Below are 17153 nucleotides of genomic sequence, written 5' to 3'. Positions count from 1 at the left end.
GTCCTGCTACTTCACACAACCTCTCTCCAAAGAACAGCTTGATCAATTCCTATCACCAGCCCAAAACCCGCAGAGGTTTTCCTGCCTTGGAGGACTCCAGTCTACTCCTTCTCCTCTGCCTTCTAATATTTCAACTTAAATAAAAGTGCTTAATCAGGCTTATGCCAACCACCTGAAAGAACGTGCACTGACGATATGTCTGAGACTGGAAAGCCTGATGCCCAGAGGCATCTGCAAGTAAGACAAGGTCCGCCAGAAGGAATGGCCCCTCTGGGGGGGCGCAGCCTCTGACCTCTGTACCTGCAGTAGTGCTGCAGCCCACCCACACTTGTGGACCTTCTCCATAGTGCACATCTTCAAGGCACACTTTTTGTCATGGGTAAAAGTATGTGACTAAACCAGTGTTGAGAGCACCCTCATCACATAAGACAAGTATGTCTCATGCATGACTACTGCACAGCCTGTTTGTGAGAGAGCGGGACCACCTCAAGTTGGAGAATGTTTCTTCGTCCTTGCAAAAATTCTACTTTGAACAAAGCCTGGGCTGGGGGTGGTGGGGGAGGGAGGTGGAAGACAGGACTTTAAGGGCCTGAGATTAAGAAGAGGGAAAGATTTAGTCACAAGTGAAAAGCTTCTAAGGTGGAAAACAGCAAGGATTATGGGAAGACAGTCAAATAAAAAATGAAAAAGGGAGTGGAACTATTTTTTAATGTTTCTGAAGTAGCTAAGGTCTTAATCCTCCTCCAACTGAGAGAGACCTTTTATTTATCTGGTCAAAAGCTTTTTTCATTTCAGTTTCTTCACATAAAAATGCTCATGCTCTGTAATAATTCTGACCCAATTACTACCCACAGACACAAAGAAAGAGGGATCTAGCATGTACAGAGTCTTACAGAACTTAATCTTCAGAAATACCCCAAGAAGCAATATCTGATTATTAAATCATCAGGCAATTTTATCCATAATGAAATCTCAGTTGTATTATGTCTGAATGTGTTTAGAAATAACATACTGGCACCATAATCACTGATTCTAACCAACCAAACTGCTAATAAAAATTGCTCTGATTTCTTTAAAAAAAAGAAAAATAGATCACATACACATAAATTTTGTTGCTCATATAAGAGACTTCAATGGAGGAGAGCTATATATCTTATTCTCTCAAATGTGCTACATTTTACTTTCAGTATTGTTGTAAGTGAGCTAGAACTGCATGAAATCTCTAGTAAATGCATCTTGAAATAAAAGAAACTTCAAATTAATATTTAGGTAAATAACTGTTACCTAAATAAAACATGAATCTGAATTTTTCTCCCCACATCCTAAAAATCCTACCTGAAGTCAAAGATATATTAGTTTATGTTAAATTTGTCTTAAATACGAATACTATACACATTAAATGAATTTTTTAAAGAGTAACACTAATATACCTTGTCAAAGGGAATACCATATTTCTTCAATACTGAGGGAGATATCAGTGTCATCTTGTGGCGAAGAAATGCATCACACCCTTGAGAACTGCTTGGGAAAAAACCTAAATGGAAACAGTAATTATAAGCAGTAATGTGTCAATTAAGATAAAATTTCAAATCTTTTTTTAAGCTTATGTTCTAGTACTCTTATAGAATGACAGCTTTATGTAAATATAGACCAAGTCCACCATCAAAAACCCTGGTACTAAAAACCAGAGTCAGAATTATTAAAAATTAAACAATACATATTTATATAACCAAGGGTTGACCTTTTTTACAAAAAAAAGATCTGCCAAGAGTTGTTTGCATGATATTAAATGACTAAACCTACAAATTCCAATTTGTAACAGATCTGAACTCAATCTACCTATTAACTGATAAATGGACAAAATATTAAGGGAAGGTAGAAGAGGAAAATCTGCATTTTAACAGGGGAATCTCTCATTTTAGACTCCTAGAAGCACTTGTCCCAATGCCTGGCATACAGTATACACAGCAGTTTCCCACCCTTGTTTCTTTCTGATCGATTTTAAATAGTTTAACTGCTTCTAGTTTCCTGAAGTAACTCCCAACCAGGGCCAGTCAAAAGCTTGGAAACCTGTCTCACCAGCCTGTATGGGAACAGTACATACTGTTTTGAGGACTCCTTTAAATGAAGAAGCTAAACATGCAGAAACCCTTTCATTCAACAGTATATTATGCACTGAAACACAGTTGTTTCTCTCCATCTCTGCCTTCAATCCTGCAGTCTGTCTGAGGCAGACTCTCATTAACTCAGTTATGTAAGCTAGAGGAAAATGAATGTGCCTGATACCCTGTTCTTTACCTTCCTCACTCAGAGGGAAAAACCACCACACTGAGAACGGGAAAGCAAGAAGAGAAAGACAAGAGAAACATGGAAGAGACAGAGGAGAATCAGAGAGAGGACCCAGAAGGAACACAGAACTCACCAGGAAAGCATGTGTGATGTAGCTGGGTAAAGTGGGAAGAAGCACAGATGCTGTTTAACTCCTCCACTACCAAAATGAAGGCCACTGGAAATGCTACTTACCTAACTCTGTGGCTCACTACGTATAAACAGCTCAAGAATATGACCAGTCTGATGAAAGAATTACCAGCGCTCATTACCTAATCATGAACCATTTTAACCTCATAGAATAGCAAGGTTTTACAGGAATAGTTTTAAAGTAAACAAGCCTCTATTGATGCCACCATGGAGTACGTGAGGCCACAGATCATCAGAAGGAAACAAATGAAACATCTAAAAAAAAGCCATTAGGGTATAAAGAACCACCTGCAAAGAGCAGTATATTCTGCTTAAGCATCTACACCTGGATTTTTAAGATGAACAGACAGAAATATTTAAAAAGTACAACCAACAGAAACATCAGAAATACTATCATTCGCTACAATACCAATGGGAATAAAAGGAATAATTGTGCCCTATCTGGTCATTTAATGCAGCCCTCCGTTTATGGTTAATATTCATAATACATAAATAGAAAATAACCTTTGAAAGAATGCAGACCTTAGTGAATGGTGAGAAAGTACCATATAATGCAACAGCCGTATCTATACAATAAGATGTCCTGAGCCTACACCACAGAGAGTAAAGCACAGCAGGGCAGTCCCCAAGGACATAACCCATGGAAAAGTTTTAGCAATACAATTTAAATAGATCTATCAAACTTTTCAAATCTGTAACTCTGTGCAGCACTGCATGAATTAAGTTTTAAATTAAAATCAATGAAGAAAGAGGAGTCTACTTAATTTTCTTTTGATATGGATTTGTAATCAGGACCTGAACAATGTGATGACTGGTCGTTAGTTAAACTGGAAAACCACTGAAGGAAGGCAATTTGCCATATGTTAAGAACTTCATATTGGTTCAGAATTTATATTTTCAATAGGTTATCAGAATTATATTTCACATCGCCCTGGAAAACACCTCATAAACCACAAATTATGACATAATGTATGTGTCTCAAAATGAATTTTACCTTAAAATACCTGCAGAAGTACATGGTTCACACTCACCCTCACTCCACCATTTCTTAAAAATATTTTATTCAATATATAAAGAAGCCAATATAACCAGAATACTATTTGATACAAAATGATAATATCTTTTAAAACTCAGAACTATGCTGGCTAAAGGAATGTTAGCAGCTTTCATAACAAGTGAAAAAAACAAATTTGGAATCACATGTATGAAATATAACAAAAATAGATCAGATAGAAAAGATAAAATTTAATTAAAAATTCAATTTAAGACAATGAGTTTTTTGAAAGTCACCAAATAAAGAGAAAACAAGGTATGTGTTAAAATTTTTGCAAGTTAAGTTCTTTAAAATATGCCTTTCAGAACCTTTTTTTTTTCTATTCTAATATTTACTTTCTTAATGTGCTTTTTTTCTAAGTTTTCAATTTGGAAAGAATTTATTTGGAAGAAGTCTGCTCTTAAACTTACCATATTTGAATGTTACTACTGCAACATTCTGTAAGACTTTCCAATTTACCAGTCACATAATTGGAGAATCCACTCTTTCATAATCTTGAAAACCAGGAAGTTCCAATAAAGAAACAGTTCTACACTGACCCCTCAAGTATCTAGTAGTGGACATAGCAGCTAGCAACTTACTACCCCACCTCACATACCCCATGGCCATCAGGTAACATGCCAGGTGTAGAAGAACACACAGAATAAACCTGGCACATCTTTCTGAGCATCTACTTATGTCATGCTAAATTACGTGGTTTATATTTGCATACAAACAAACGTATTAAGGGAGCAAGATGCAAAATCTGCATGAGTGTTGTGGAGTGGTAGGGTTTCACTCTCCTCCCTTGTAGGGATATTTTGGTGGAAGCATTTGAGAGGCAGCCTACTGTGAGGTGCAAACTATGTTACGGGATTTTGTGTAAATCTTGTCCAATCTCCTCTTACAGACACCTAACACACACGCTTACTTGAACACCAAATTTCCTCTCTCATTTACTGCTCACAACATACACCTTCTCATTGCTATTAAATAGCAGACCTAAGTTTTAGATGAAAAAACGTAACTGTTTGAACTATTTGAAGTCACCCTCATCTTGTCCACATGGCTAGCAAAATAAAAGAGAATAACAGTTAAGAATCCCTACAGAGACATGGATTCCTAGCACAAGTCCAACAACTCATATAGCCTTGTCTGGTCCCATAATCTCTCAGCTCCTCAATTTCCCCATTCATATAATCAGGATGCTAGTACTACCTTCCTCAGTGGGGTCTTTTTTTTTTCCCAGCATCAAGATACAATTGACATATAACATCATATAAGATATACAGTATAATGATTTGATATATGTATATATTGTGAAATGATTACCACGTTAAGTTTAATTCACATTCATCACCTAAAAATAGTTATAGCTTTTTGTGTGATGAGTAGCTTTAAGATCTACTCTTTTGGCAACTTTCAATACAGTATTGTTCATTATAGTCACCACAGGGTACAGTACATCCCCCAGAACTTACTAATCTTATAACTGGAAGTTTGTACCTTTAGACCCCCTTCACCCATTTTCCCCACCCCCTGCCTCTGGCAACCACCAAACTGTTCTCTGTACCTATAAGTTTGGTGTTTTAGATTCCACACATAAGTAACATCATACGGTATTTGTCTTTCTGTATCTGACTATTTAACTTAGCGTAAGGACCCCAAGATTCATCCATGTTGAAAGAAATGGCAGGATTTCCTTCTTCTATATGTATAACACTTTGCTTTATTCATTCACCTGTTGATAGACACTTAGGTTGTTTCCATGTCTTAGCTACTATAAATAATGCTGTAATATCAGGGGTGCAGATATATCTTTAGGACAGTGATTTCATTTCCCTCAAATATAGATCTAGAAGTAGAACTGCTGGATCATATGTCAGTTCTACTTTCAATCTTTTTCCACAGTGGCTATCCTCACTGGGTGGATCCTTATGGGAATCCAGTGAGATAATGCACAAAAAACTTAGCCATTATCAAAAAGTGGAAACAACCTAATGTCCATCAACTGAAAAATGGAAGAGCAAAATATGGTATATCCTTACAACGAAATATTAGTCAGCTATAAAAAAATATGAGGTACTGCTATAAGTTATAACATAGATATAACATAGAAGAACACTACATAAAAGAAGGCAGACACAAAAGATCACATATTATATGATTCCATGTATATGAAATATCCATAATATGTAAATACCTAGACAGAAAGCAGACTGCTAATTGCCAGGGGCTGGGAGGGGTGGGAGGAAATATAGCATGACCAATTAAAAAATACAGGGTCGGGACTTCCCTGGTGGCACATTGGTTAAGAATTCGCCTGCCAATGCAGGGCACACAGGTTCAGTCCCTGGTCCAGAAAGATCCCACATGCCTCGGAGCAAATAAGCCTGTGAGCCACAACTGCTCAGCCTGCGCTCTGGAGCCCACGAGCCACAACTACTGAAGCCTGCGTGCCTAGAGTCCATGCTCCGCAACAAGAGAAGCCACCGCAATGAGAAGCCCGCGCACCGCAATGAAGAGTAGTCCCTGCTCACCGCGACTAGAGAAAGCCCGTGTGCAGCAACGAACACCCAACGCAGCCATAAATAAATAAATAAATAAATAAATAAATAAATAAATAAATAAATAAATAAATAAATAAATAAATATAAAATAAAGGGTTTCCTTTTAGGGTGATAAAAATCTCTTGGAACTAGACAGAGGTGATGGTTGCACAATATGAACATACTAAAATGCCATTGTATTGTACACTTCAAAACGGTTAATGGTTTATTTTACATTTTGTGAATTTAAAAAAATAATAAAACTTAGTCTACTTGACACATAGTAACATTCAATGAATAGTGGCCATTATTATTATCCCTGTTACTCATTTCCACCATGTTGACTCTAGTTATCATGTTAGTTCAACAAATCTTCCATTTCCACCATGATAAGGAACATGTACTCCAGCAATCCCAATAGAGCCCTGAAACCCTAAAAGCATCCCACAATAACATTTGCTAAGACTGCCAAAGTCCTGCTGGGAGTTTTATAGCATGAGGATGCACAGAATCACATAAGCCCTCTCAAGAACCAGGTGCTATACACATCCAAGGATGCCCTGTATTCAACGTAAAAGTGATCAGATGTGAGAAGCACTATTCTAAGTGAAAGAAACAAGGTAGAAACGTCTACACATTGTATAATTCCACTTTTATGGCATTCTAGAGATAGAAATCAGATTAGTGGCTGCGAGTGGTTGCTGGTGGGAAGAATTAGTTGCAAAAAGTACAAGAGAACTTTTGGGGGTACTGGAAATGTTCTATATCTTGATAGTGGTGGTAGTTATACCACTGTATATATTTGTCAAAACTCACAAAACTGTCGGGGCTTCCCTGGTGGCGCAGTGGTTCAGGGTCCACCTGCTGATGCAGGGGACGCCGGTTCGTGCCCCGGTCCGGGAAGATCCCACATGCCGCGGAGCGGCTGGGCCCGTGAGCCATGGCTGCTGAGTGTGTGCGTCCGGAGCCTGTGCTCCGCAACGGGAGAGGGCACAACAGCGGGAGGCCCGCGTTCCGCAAAAAAACAAAAACAAAAAAAAACCCTCACAAAACTGTATAGTTAAAGGGGGTGGCTTTTACTGTAAGTGTATTTTACCTCTATTAATCTGACCTAAAAAATTATTAAATGTTTTTAAATTGTTTTAGAAATAGAGCAGATATACTCTAAAAATAGTGTGCTCTTTCCTTCAAATAAGAAGTTTTGCCAACTGTCAACTGGTTTACATTTTCTAATATATTAGCTATTACTAACTATTTTTAAATCCCAATCTCATATGACAAACACATGCTGCTACTATTAAACCAACAAAGTTTTAGCCTTGGAAAAAAACTTTAAAATCAAAGTTTAGTAACATTTTCTATAGATATACAAACACTAGTTTGGAGAAGCTGACGTTAGTTATTAATTGCTTAGGAAAGAAAGGAAAAAGAGAGGAAAGCAGAGGGGAAAGATGGAGAAATCAGACATGTAGAGTGTATGTCCACACTAGCAATAGATTTAAGACAATTTAATTTGAATATAATTGAAATTTACCCAAGTATGCTTTGATAGAGTTTTATACAAGCGTACCTCAGAGATACTGCAGGTTCCGCCTGTTCCAGACCACCGCAATAAAACAAACATTACTGTAAAGCAAGTCACAAGAATTTTTTTGGTTTCCCAGTGCATATGTAATTATGTTTATACTACACTGTAGTCTATTAAATGTGCAATAGAATTATGCCCCAAAAATGTACATACCTTAATTTTTAAATACTTTATTGCTAGAATGCTAACCATCATCTAACACTTTCGTGAGTTGTAATCTTTTCGCAACTCACCAATCACAAAACAAACATAATAATGAAAAAGTTTGAAACGTGAGAATTACCAAAATTCACACAGAGACAAGAAGTGAGCAAATGCTGTTGGAAAAATGGAACCAATAGACCTGCTCAACACAGGGTTACCACATTCAATCTGCAAAAAAAAAAAAAGTGCATTATCTGCAACTCGAAATAAAGCGAAGCACAATAAAATGAGGTAGGCCTGTAATGGTTTTTGCAATATTCATATGACTGATATGAGGCTTAAAAAATATAGTAGCCATATAAACGAATGGTAAGGAAAAGGACATAGGAAAAGAATATGGAAGGAATGCTTCTGTGGGAAATACTTTTACAAAGATGTATTTGATTCACATATGAAATGTCTTAACATGCTTCTTAATGAAAAGAACTAATGAGCTACATTATGTGGGGAGAAACCTGGTATTTTTACCCACATTCCTAGTTAAGAGGTCAACATTAGAGGTTTAAGCTGTAGTTGACCTCTCTGTCCTTCCTACCGTTCGCTGAGCAATTAATAATTGGGTAGAAAGTTATCACATTGCAGGCCTCACTCTGCTCCACGTGTCCTGTAATCCATCAACATCTCTACTGGAGAGACAAAGCTCCATGGAGTTCTCTAGGAGGAGCGCCAGGAGAAATTCATACTGACCGTGGTATCGAGAAGGATGGTGGTTCTCCTAAACAAGTGCCTTATTTTTAACTCTTGAACACAGTGCAGTGAGTAATGGGAAAGTTTTTTCCACTTCAAACTGGTTGGCAGAACACTTAGAGTTAAAACTTCCACCTAATTTAACAGGTATATAGACCATTACACATGGTGTTTTACTGCATTCCTGACACCGCTTTGTTTCAGCTCCAGCTTTTTCCCACCTTGACACGACATATGGACCACACACGCGTAGGTCACCCAGGACACCTCAGGCCAAGCACTTTGGCACAAACAGGTCAGTCAAGCTAAACAGGATTTTCCTGCCTCAGCTTCCCTCCTCCACATCCCCCAGAGAATCAAAGAACTCTTAATTTCCTTCCATAGTAATCTTTCCCTGCTAGCTGGCATTCCCCTCCTGAATTTTCCTCCCCATTCCCTACCTGTCACTTCTCAGAACTGTCTTTCACCACACATTCTAATTACTCTAACGTGGTGTATGTTATGTATTACTGTCCAATGTTTAAAATCCTACTAGGAACATGGTTGGATATAAAATATTCAAAATTAAACATAGTGTGATATTTGACATCAAAATATGAGGAAGTTAAATTTAGGGATTGTTTCACTATTCTTAATGTAACAACTGATAGGAAGATGAAAATAAACATACCCTGACACACCACACATTGATCTCCATGCCTAAAGCATGAGTTAGGCATGAAGGCAGAGGATATATCGCTGGACTTTTTCATTTTTTAGGGCTTAGGGGCCCCCTAAAATTGATTATTCATAATCAAGGATATTTTATTTATTAGCCTTTCAAAACCAAGCATCTTAATATAATATTTTCAGGCCACAATGTAAATGAATGCTTAAGGGAATTATATATTTATCATTTTGAGAGCTGATAAAAGTATATTTCCTAATTCCAAGTCAGAGGTATGAGAACAGGTCAATTTAGAATGTTTATAAAATTAAAATGACTTGTTATTTAATGCTAATCTTCTAGTCTCTTGATAGCAGTGGTTCATGATCTCTTTTGGAGCAAACCCTCTTAATGGATTTGATGATAGCGTCCCAGAAATCCACATATATGCCCAATTTTGAATATAGTTTCAGAGAGTCCACAGACTGCCTGCATCCCACGCACAGACCCTTTGTCCACCTCCTGGAATAGGGATCCCTGCAAATCAGGCTAAGACTCTGTTCCACAGGTTTAAACTCAAGACAACTAGTCATTTAAAAACATACATACACACACACACACCAAAATTAACTGCTTAAAAAAACTTGAACTAAATTAATCCTTCATAACAATGCTTCATCCATTCCTTTTTACTGTCGCTTTTTTAAGAAGTCAAAATGAAAACACTTGCTACAGGTAAATATAAGCCTCCAAAAGAACCAGTGTATTTGACTCTACCATACTGTCACTTAAAACAAAATTCCTGCTGATCATTCACATTTCCAAAATCTGTTGCACAAAGTCCTAACTCACATATTCTTTTCCCAGTAACCAAAATTTTGACCAAAGTAAAGCATCTTCAATTTTTTTAAAATATTAGCACTTTATTAACAATGAGAGACCAATGGAATACAGTTACTCTCAAAAAAATTTAGCTGCTCCCAATTTACTTTAATCCATATCTTCCTTAACTTAATAGAACCACAAAGATAGTCTTATTTCTAAAATAGATGAGATTTAGACATTCTTAAAACTGAAAATCTTCAAAACTGTCATTTATGATTTAATATTATATCTCTATTCTCCTTTATACTTTCCATTCAATTGTATCAAGCCAAAAATTAGGAAGAATGCAACGGCATTACAGGCGAACATAACAAGTATAAAAATTGCAACAATTCACTTGAGATTTTTTATTACATTTATGTCTACGTAATATTGGAAAAAAACCTGTATAGATGAGAAAGCAGCTGAAGGGCAAAATCAAACTCCTGGCTTTATTTAGATGCAGGCATAACGTCTTTCAGATAAAATATTTGTAGGTGCCACAGTCAATCAAAATTTCAATAGAAACCAAAGATGAAAGCATTCATGCATAAAAGGCAAGTGTGATAATTATGATGTTCAGACAAGATAATGGAAAATATCCGAGGCTGCTTTTCATTTTATGTATCAAGTGCTGCCTTGACCTAGACAACCTATAATGCTCCATCTCATTTACTGCATTATTTTATCATTTTAATTACTTAGCAGAACTCAATTAATTTGGTTGGCATCTGGTCAGCAGATAGAAATCCTCCACTGTCCTATAGGGTCTTTTCCCTGAATCATTTCTCAAAATAATGCTGCAATAAGTTTTCAAAAAACATGCAATTGAGTTTAAAGTTCTCGTTCAAACTTCAAGTTTATTAATCTCTTACTGATTAAGCAAATGGCATCCATTTTCCTGGAATGTCATTTTCAGACAGTTTACGTCAAAGTGCTTACAGACAGTTTATAGCAAAAACTTTAGCATGTGAGTCCATACCGTAAAATTTACACTGGCTCCATTTTAAAAGTTCTCTGGCAATGAGTTGAACAGAACATGGTAGAATGATTATCACAGGGACGAGGATAGTTCACAGCATATAGATTTAGCACAAAGTTCATTGCCAGGGTATTTAAGGCTTATGGTAATCATTTTCTAAGCTGTGCTCTAATCTATTATCCAGAACCAGGATTCATCCACCTTAATATTCATGAAAATAGTCCCTAACAAAGTTCAAGATTACAATTACATTGCTATTATTACTATAATGTATTATGTTATAAAAACACTGTCTTTATAGTTATTAGCCTGCCAAAATTATAATAATGTGTATTCTTACAAACGTGATACTCTAACTCTAATTTGGAGGAAAGTAACTTTTAGATATCATTAACAATTTCTGTTCAGAACTGTCAAATCAAAGGACGGTGTTTCTCAGTGTCCCCATTTCATTATTAAATGAAAGCATACATAATGCAGGAACAAAATTCCTTTTCTATTAGAAGGCAACCCTAACATACCAATGAAACTTAGATCAGCACCTGACTGAAAAGACAATGCTCCCTGAGGATTCAATTCTGAATAAAGGCATTCTGAATGAGACTTCTGTCTTATCTTCAGTTGTCACTCAGTGGAACTCCACTTTCCCCTGGAAATAAGTCACTACCAGTCTACATCGTCCTTGGTTAGGGTGGCTAGCAAAACAGAAAAAGAGGGTAACGGGGTGAATATGATTCTCCTCCCTTGCGGGAGCAGATGAGAACAAAGTTGCCTGGCATATCCTTAAGGCAGGGAAGAAAAGTAGAAGGTGCTCTCTGTAGACACAAGTGGTCACAGAGTGAAAGCAATTGATAGAGTTCCCAGAAGAATGACTCAACCTGGCCCTTAAGAAGACAGACAGCGTTGAAGGAGGTGTAACTGCATGAAGGTCGTCAAAAGGTACAAACTTCCAATTATAAGATAAATAAGTACTAGAAATGCAATATATAACATGATAAATACAATTAACACTGCTGAATGTTATATACGAAAGCTGTTAAAAGAGTAAATCCTAAGAGTTTTCATCATAAGGAAAAAAATTTTTTTCCATTTCTTTATTTTTGTATGTATATGAGATGATGCGTGTTCACTAAACTTATTGTGGTAATCATTTCATGATGTATTAAGTCAAATCATTATGCTGAACAGCTTAAACTTATAACGTGCTATATGTCAAGTACATCTCAACAAAACTAGAAGAAGAAAAAAAGAAGATGGACAAAGCCTTAAAAAATAAAAATTCAAGTTCCAGTAAAGTATGTTTAATTTTAACAGTCTAAGAAGGCATACAATATCATGCTCATCCAGTTAGCTGGGGACATTCACCTTCATACTTCAGGCACGCTCAGGCCCAGGGGGCAAATAAAAATGAGGGGGTCAAAAAGAGATTTAACACAACCCTTTGGTGAAATGATATGGCAACATGAAAAGTACTCATAAAACACCTATAGCCCAAGATGCAGCATCAGTACTCCTTGGAATTTATCCCAAGGGTACAACTAAAGGAAGAAAAAATATTATTGGCACAGTGATGTTAAGTACACTATAAAAAAGGGAAAAAATTTGGAAATAACCAAAATAGGTTAAGTGCAATCAGTTGACAAAAAGCTAAGCAGCCAACTAAAATAATCATGAAGATTATGCAACAGGGAAAAATATGCACACATTAATGTGAAAAAATTAAAATTACTCAATGAGAGAAATACTTAAATGCCAATAACTTGAAAAGAATAAAATTAACACAGTGATATTCTACACTGCAAAAATATTGGTTTGGCCAAAAAGTTCATTAGGTCTTTTCCGTAAGATGGCTCTAGTAGCACTTAGTTGTCTTTAACTTCATTCGAAACAATTTTGTTAGATTGTATTGTGACACCTGTCATATCAGGCGTGCATTTAAAAAAAAAGCTTATCAAAACTGGTGAATTTTGTGTAGCTATTTTAATATTGAAGATGGGAAAAAAAGCAAAATTTTCAGCATATTGTGCTTTATTATTTCAAGAAAGCTAAAAACAACTAAAATGCAAATAAAAGATTTGTGCAGTGTATGGAGAAGGTGCTGTGACTGACTGAACGTGTCAAAAGTGGTTTGCGAAGTTTCGTGCTGAAGATTTCTCGCTGGACGATGCTCCACGGTCAGGTAGAACAGTTGAAGTTGATAGTGATCAAATAGAAACATTAATTGAGAACAATCAACGTAATACCATGCAGGAGATAACCGACATACTCAAAATATCCAAATCATTTGCACCAGCTTGGTTATGTTCATCGCTTTGATGTTTGGTTTCCACATAAGTTAAGCAGAAAAGCCTTCTTGACCGTATTTCCGCATGCGATTCTCTACTGAAACCTAACGAAAACGTTTTGTTTTTAAAACAAATTGTGACGAGTGATGAAAAGTGGATACTGTACAATAAAGTGGAATGGAAGAGATCGCGGGGCAAGCAAAATGAAACACCACCAACCACACCAAAGGCCGGTCTTCATCCAAAGAAGGTGATGTTGTGTATAAGGTAGGATTGGAAGGGAGTCCTCTATTATGAGCTTCTTCCGGAAAACCAAACAATTAATTCCAACAAGTACTGCTCCCAATTAGACCAACTGAAAGCAGCACTGGATGAAAAGCGTCCGGAATTAGTCAACAGAAAACGCATAATCTTCCATCAGGATAATGCAAGACCGCGTGTTTCTCTGATGACCAGGCAAAAACTTACAGCTTGGCTGGGAAGTTCTGATTCATCCACGGTGTTCACCAGACGTTGCACCTTCGGATTTCCATTTATTTCAGTCTTTACAAAATTCTCTTAATGAAAAAAATTTCAATTCCTGGGAAGACTGTAAAAGGCACCTGGAACACTTCTTTGCTCAAAAAGATAAAAAGTTTTGGGAAGATGGAATTATGAAGTTGCCCAAAAAATGTCAGAAGGTAATGGAACAAAACAGTGAATATGTTGTTCAATAAAATTCTTGGTGAAAATGAAAAATGTGTCTTTTATTTTTACTTAAAAACCAAAGTAACTTTTTGGCCAACCCAATACCTCAAAAACAAAAAACCTATCTAGATGAGAAACAAAAAGCAAGTTTACCTTGAGCTAGTCTTTCCAGTCGTTTTCCATGCTCTGGGGGTATTGCATACCTAAAATTTTAAACACAAATAAAAATTTTAGATTTATAATTGTTCAGCTAGTATCCTAAGGACATCTATTCCTAAATAATGTCATGTAAAAAAAAAGTCAACCCCAGGGACTTGCCTGGTGGCTCAGTGGTTAAGAATCCGCCTGCCAGTGCAGGGGACATGGGTTCAATCCCTGGTCTGGGAAGATCCCACATGCCACAGAGCAACTAAGCCCACGTGCCACAACTACTGAAGCCTGTGCGCCGAGAGCCTGTGCTCTGCAACAAGAGAAGCCACTGCAGTGAGAAGCCCATGCACCACAACTAAGAGTAGCCTCCGCCCGCCGCAACTAGAGAAAGCCCACACGCAGCAACGAAGACCCAATGCAGCCAAAAATAAAAAACATATAAAAAAATAAATTTATTTTTTAAAAAAAAGGTCAACCCCAAACTCCACTTAGATGAACTAAGCAGAGATTAGAGAACCAAACACAGAACTGTATCTCTTGTACACTAAACAGAAGAAAAATAAACTTAAATCACCTATTTCAATGTCCCAGCTCACCATTCCAACCACATTTTACACATTAGGGAACAAAGGCCCAAGGCCAGCAAACTGCTTGGACATGGGGCACCTGGCCACAGCATGGAGTTTAGAACCTCCCTTGTAACACTCACAGCACCCCAGCGATCCAGGGCTATTTTTGGTTGTATATTTTTTGTTTTGCATTTGGTTAGTTTGGCCTTTGTTTTTAAGCAAAAAAATTTTTTTTAAGTTTTTGTTTTTTTTTATTTATTTTTGTCTGCGTTGGGTCTTCGTTGCTACGTGCGGGCTTTCTCTAGTTGCGGCGAGCGGGGGCTACTCTTTGTGGCAATGTGCGGGCTTCTCATCACGGTGGCTTCTCTTGTTGCAGAGCACAGGCTCTAGGCGCACGCGCTTTAGTAGTTGTGGCTCACGGACTCTAGAGCACAGGCTCAGTGGTTGTGGCGCATGGGCTTAGCTGCTCTGCGGCATGTGGGATCTTCCCGGACCAGGGCTCGAACCCGTGTCCCCTGCATTAGCAGGCGGATACTTAACCACTGCGCCACCAAGGAAGTCCAAAAAAAAAAGTTTTCTTTAAAAATAAAAACCTTTTAAAATGCTTTTTACTGACAAGCAGGATAGAACATGAAATTATTAATAGTAACATTTATATCTCCACCAAACCTTTCTAAGAACACTGTACTTTTCAAATAGATTTTAAATAAAAATTTACCAGCCATAAAAAAGGCAGCTTTGATTTATTTCACAATTATGTGACTTTTAAAATCTTGATTATAGAAAAAAGAATTGTTGGGAATTCCCTGGTGGTCCAGTGGTTAGGACTCGGTGCTCTCACTGCCAGAGCCTGGGTTGGATCCCTGGTTGGGGAACTAAGATCTGCAAGCCATGTGGCATAGCCACAAACAAAAAAAGAAAGAAAGAATTGTTCACCCTTGGAAAACAGAAATTCTTCTTCAAGTATTACTCATTTCTAGTTCCTGGTGTTTTCAAAAGTTACATACTTGATTTTATTTACTGTGAACTTACTAACAAATTTTAAAACAATAATCTCAAGTTAAATGATCATTTCATGTTTTAAATAAGAATATATTACTCTCCAGACCTACATTTGCTGTTTACTAGCTCAATATATATTAAGTACAAGTTACTTTTTTACTAAAATAACTTTTCTCATTTTACTTAACACCACACTTGGTTGCATTTAATGCCACTGATAACATAGGCAGAACTTAATTGGATCCGTTGTAACTAGGCAATTCTCTAAAAGAAAATTCAACCATATATCCTGTTGCTTCAGGCACCGTTAATGAAATTATTCCAACTGAATTGGGAAGATAAAATTTTAGCATAACTAAATGACAATCACCCAACATGTATTTATACACTGGCCACTTCTCAACAATTTTTAATCCCTGGTTTACATTGCCAAATATACCCAGAAAAGGACACACACACACACACATACACATGCATGCCCCAGACAAGCATAACGTACATGCTAACACATGCACGTGTATACACACACATGAGGCATGCACTCATGTAAGGGCTGGACATGGAGATATTTATATATCCAGCTTCACTTTTTTTTAAAAATGGTATCAAAGTTAAAGTTCATTAACCCGAAATTTAACCATCTGCTCACAGAAAACATAAGTAAATATAAATTTATATATAAACATAACTATAAGGATAAAAAATACACTTGACATAGTCTTTCAATTGATCTTCACAACTCTATGACAAAAATCACATAGCCAACACATAGTAAACACATCTCTTAAAAGGGTTCTAGTAAAAATTCTCTGGAGGCTAATCATCAGAAAGATTTTTTCCATACATTATACATGTATCAAAAATTCTTTAAATTAGACACATGACTTGTAAGGCACTGAGTGTGTCCCCTCAATGCAGTTTGACCATTACAGGTGGGCGCCCACCTTCTGTTGTACCCTTCCAAACTACCCTCCATGGTGTGCCAAAGTCATCTTTGCAAACTACAGATCTGTTCATGACAAAACCCTGGGCCTTCAGTGGCTGACTTACCTGAAGGATAGAAGCTGAACTTTTTTTCAGGACACACAGACCTGCTGCGATCCTGACACCTCTTCAGTTGCACCTACTGACCAATGTCCCAATCAAATCCTGCTCTTTGGTTTACCAGACCACTTGAATGTCCTTCCAGTGCCTTTGTTACTTTATACCACCACTACTTTCCATCCCCTATTTCTGGGATTTATACACCCTTACCATCCCTGTCCAGCCAACAAAACCTCCTCTCCTTTTTCTCCACTCAGCTTGAGTCACCCCCAGGGAGAGCTCCACACTCCTCCTTTTGCTCTATCAACCACACAGAAGACAGGTTTCCACCATGGTACTCAGAATTTAATTTTTTTACCTTTCTGCCTCCCTCTCTCCTTTCAAC

At 37.2% G+C, this 17153-nt stretch overlaps 1 protein-coding gene across 6 annotated transcripts in view; it reads right to left on the bottom strand.

The window, feature by feature from the left end:
* The window catches only part of KDM4C (lysine demethylase 4C), a 409962-nt gene that overhangs the window by 292478 nt on the left and 100331 nt on the right, over nucleotides 1-17153 (bottom strand). For 4 of the 6 annotated variants that reach the window (XM_030877155.3, XM_030877156.3, XM_060300914.2 and 1 more), the window contains 2 exons: nucleotides 14157-14206; nucleotides 1431-1534 (listed from right to left, as the gene is read on the bottom strand). In XM_030877155.3, coding sequence (XP_030733015.1) covers nucleotides 1431-1534; nucleotides 14157-14206 — 154 coding nt within the window. The remainder of the gene's footprint in view (nucleotides 1-1430; nucleotides 1535-14156; nucleotides 14207-17153) is intronic. The other 2 variants (XR_009564329.1, XM_060300915.2) reach the window with 1 other exon arrangement.

The sequence above is a fragment of the Globicephala melas genome, chromosome 6 (genome assembly GCF_963455315.2).
Source record: "Globicephala melas chromosome 6, mGloMel1.2, whole genome shotgun sequence".
Classification (NCBI taxonomy): domain Eukaryota; kingdom Metazoa; phylum Chordata; class Mammalia; order Artiodactyla; family Delphinidae; genus Globicephala; species Globicephala melas.
The sequence above is the reverse complement of the archived record's forward strand: the minus strand, read 5'-3'. Positions and strand labels throughout refer to the sequence as shown.